The 3588-nt window shown below is 51.8% G+C and overlaps 1 protein-coding gene across 1 annotated transcript in view; it reads left to right on the top strand.

The window, feature by feature from the left end:
- LOC104496442 (casein kinase II subunit alpha) overlaps nt 1-3588 on the top strand; it is a 9386-nt gene that overhangs the window by 4924 nt on the left and 874 nt on the right. The window contains exons 8-10 of the mRNA XM_010139559.1: nt 724-825; nt 1347-1447; nt 2294-2442. Coding sequence (XP_010137861.1) covers nt 724-825; nt 1347-1447; nt 2294-2442 — 352 coding nt within the window. The remainder of the gene's footprint in view (nt 1-723; nt 826-1346; nt 1448-2293; nt 2443-3588) is intronic.

Below are 3588 nucleotides of genomic sequence, written 5' to 3'. Positions count from 1 at the left end.
AGTCTGTGCCGTTTCAAGGTCGCAAACCCCGAGTTCAGATATCCAGAGACCTGAAGCTAAAGACAATCCATTCTAAAATGCGTCGCAGAAAGCAGTGGCTGTAAAGCCCCTAAATTAAAGAAACTAATGAGTAGTGTCAGGAGCTGAGGAAGAGCTACAGAACTCTTGTCAGAGATCTTGGAACACAAACGTGGAGGAAGCTTTTAGCAAGGCCATGTTTGCAGCAGGTACAGGAATGAAACAAAGCCCTGTGAGGATAGCCAGCGCTGCATTTGTAAATCAAGCTGTAAAAACGTCCCGTGTCTGAGGGCAGTTTGGTTATGGAAGTGCCATGGGCTGGAAATAGCGTTACTGGTGCCTTTCAGATCGTGCTGATTCTGGATGCAGGCATTCCCTCACCTGCCCGTGGGCCTTGTGGAGGCCACTGCAGTGGTCACGGCGCTGAAGTGTGCAGTGAAAACACAAAAAGGCCCTGGTCTGTAGTGTCGTCACAGACAAGGGTAGGGATAGCATAGCTACTGTTCTGCTCATGGCTGTATCCCAGTTTGTGTAACTGGAACACCGAGCAGAGCAGTGCTCTGGTGATGAGGGTATTTCAGTCTGTTCCCAGCGTAATGTGGCCACGTTTGTACCACTGGAGGGCGGGGGGAGGATGCTATTAGTGTTGGGAGTCTGTTCTGCTTAATTCATCAGCAATGGAATTGTCCTTCTGGCTTTGCACAGATGTACGATTACAGCCTGGACATGTGGAGCCTGGGCTGCATGTTGGCCAGTATGATATTCCGAAAGGAGCCGTTTTTCCATGGCCATGACAACTACGATCAGGTGAGAGCTGCTTGGGTACAGTCCCTGTTCGCTCGGCACAGAGAAGGTTTCCTGCTTACACTTCTGTTGAGGGATCCAAACAATTTAAGTGTTTCTGTAACAGCCTGTTTGCTAACTTTGAAGCCACGTTCCTTTCCTCTGTTCCCAAACCTTCACGCTGGAGCCCTCCGGGGCGACGCTTCACCCTTCACATGCAAGTTACAGAGTTTCTGCTTTCTCGACCAGTTAGTTTTACCTTCCCTCATTGGCTCTGAGTATTTTCTTGCTGCAGAGGGAGTTAGTGCTGCAGGGTCTTGAGTTCTGGTGACATTAGAGTATCTCCAACTGAGCGGAGTCTTGTTCCTGATGCCTCTGGCTGTATGTGGCCAGGGAAGTCAGAGCCGTGGGGTGACCCTGTGGCTGCTGGTTCAGACCACTGAGATCAAGTTCAGGCTCCCAAGGGAATGTGCTCTGTATCTTTGTGCTGGCTCTGGCAATGTCATACCCTCCCAGCAGTGACCTGTTTGTCTGCTTGCTCCCAGCTGGTGAGGATAGCCAAGGTGCTGGGGACAGAAGATCTGTATGACTACATCGACAAATACAACATCGAGCTGGACCCGCGTTTCAATGACATCTTGGGCAGGTGAGCCAAAGTCCTCAGTAGCTCATAAGCTCTTAGAATCATCAAATCATAGTACAGGTTGGAAAAGCCCTTTAAACCCATTGAGTCCCCCCGTCCCCCCAGCACTGCCAGGTCCCCACTGCCCCCTGTCCCTCAGCAGCACCTCCACACGGCTGGGAAACCCCTCCAGGGATGGGGACTCCACCACTGCCCTGGGCAGCCTGCGACACACTGGGACAACCCCAACAGGACAGAAATGGCTCCTCAGGGCCAACCTCAACCTCCCCTGGAACAACTGGAGGGTCCCATCGCTTGTTACTTGTTTTGGTAGACCCTGACAGTTACCTCTTTATCAATGGACCCTGAAGTTAACAAAAACTTATACTTAGGGGTGAAATCTGAGCCAAGATTCTTGAGAACTGTCACTTTGTGCCTTTGGTCCCTTCTGTTGATGCTTCTCATGGTCCTTTATCTGCAAATGGACTTGAGGAAAGGTTTTAAAATGTCATCAAGGCAATAAATGAACTGCCAGAACATAAAGCACAAAGGGCAGATGCTCTCTCCAGTATTCTGAGGGGAAAAAAAACCAAAAAGGTGTTTCTCAGAATTATGGTGCAGAAAATCGGGTGCTACTCAAGGCAGCATTTACATATTTTTTTCCCTCATGGAGTTACTTTGTCTGACACGTACCAAAACGAGAAGGAACTAACGCTGGTGGCATAAGAGCAGGGCAGAAGCTGGAGTTTTAGGCCCGTAAATCCGTTCTGAACAGGAGTTCACAAAGGTCCCAGTTCTCAATCTTTATTTAAAGCACGTTTCGGCATGACCGTGCCCTGCCTGGCCTGACTTGGATCTTTTCTCCCGCAGACACTCCCGTAAGCGATGGGAGCGCTTTGTTCACAGCGAGAACCAGCACCTGGTGAGCCCAGAAGCTCTGGATTTCCTAGACAAGCTGTTGCGATACGATCACCAGTCGCGACTCACAGCGAGAGAAGCCATGGAACACCCCTACTTCTGTGAGTAGCGGCTGCTGTCGTCACCTGCTCCCTAAAGGGTCCTTCCTCTGCCTCGGGGGGGTCTCTGCTCCCAGGAGCCGAGAACGGTGGCGTAATATACCTGGGCTGCACAAGTAGTGGCACTGGGGCTGAGACTGCGTGTCTGAGGTGGGTAAACTGGGACTCTGCCACCCGCACCAGCCCAGGAAATAAGTGCTGTGTGCCTGTGTCAGGCCAGCGAGGCAGCAGCACCGTGTAAAAGCAGCTTCGGGGCTAAACACATGCGAGTGTCAGCAGGTGTCTGGGAACATGGACTCCTGTGGTCCCATAAAACGAGATCACTCTGGTTTGAGAAATGGCCCTTTTAGCTCCTAAACGTCTGCCTCAGCGGATGGTATGTTGAGGTCCTGGTTTTGCAAGCCAAAATGGCACTTTAACTAATCAATATCTTTAAACTCTTGCTGTTTTTCACAAATCGTGATATTTAGGGTTTGAACCAGCCCTGGGAGTATTTGCTCAGTTCTGTTCTTCTTCTCTTGCTGCTAAACATGTAATTAACCACCAGCACGGAGCTGTGTCACGCTTGAGGCAACTGTTCCAGCGTGAGCGTTGGTGAAGCTGGAGGCTTGGAATGTGCGAGTTGGACAACCAGCTCAATTGACTTATGTCCAAGTCGAGATCCGGGTTGTACCGGACCCAGCGTGGGGAAGGGCAGAACTGAAATCCCCCTCATCTGACGCAGCAGGCTCGGGGTGGGGGGTTTCTGGTACCTCTCAGAGGCTGCAGCTGAAAACAAAGAGGGGATGGGGGATGTCTTAGAGAAGAGAACCAGCTCCAGTGGCATTCACTGCAGCTCCCGCGCTGCTGGGGGAGCTGTTGAGAGACGTGACAGTAATTAGTGATCATCTTTCTGCTCGCTGCACCCCTCTTCTGGGTCTGGCGTTGTGCAGTTCCGCAGTTGCTTAGCATGGAAAGCAGGTGGACATCACCTTAACTTCCTTCAGCGCTCCCTGCCCAGCAGTTCAGCGTGGCTCCACCTCATTTAGGCGACTCTTCACTGACGACGTTACCTCGGTACCTTCCGGGGTGTTTGGGAGATGGTGGGTGCTGTTCTGTGGTGGGGGCAGCTTGCCGGGACAAGCTGAGCAGGGGGCTCGCCGGCCCTCG

This window comes from Buceros rhinoceros, unplaced genomic scaffold (assembly GCF_000710305.1).
Source record: "Buceros rhinoceros silvestris isolate BGI_N320 unplaced genomic scaffold, ASM71030v1 scaffold40987, whole genome shotgun sequence".
Taxonomy (NCBI): Eukaryota; Metazoa; Chordata; class Aves; order Bucerotiformes; family Bucerotidae; genus Buceros; species Buceros rhinoceros.
Note: the sequence above shows the minus strand (reverse complement) of the source record. Positions and strands in the feature narration are given on the sequence as shown.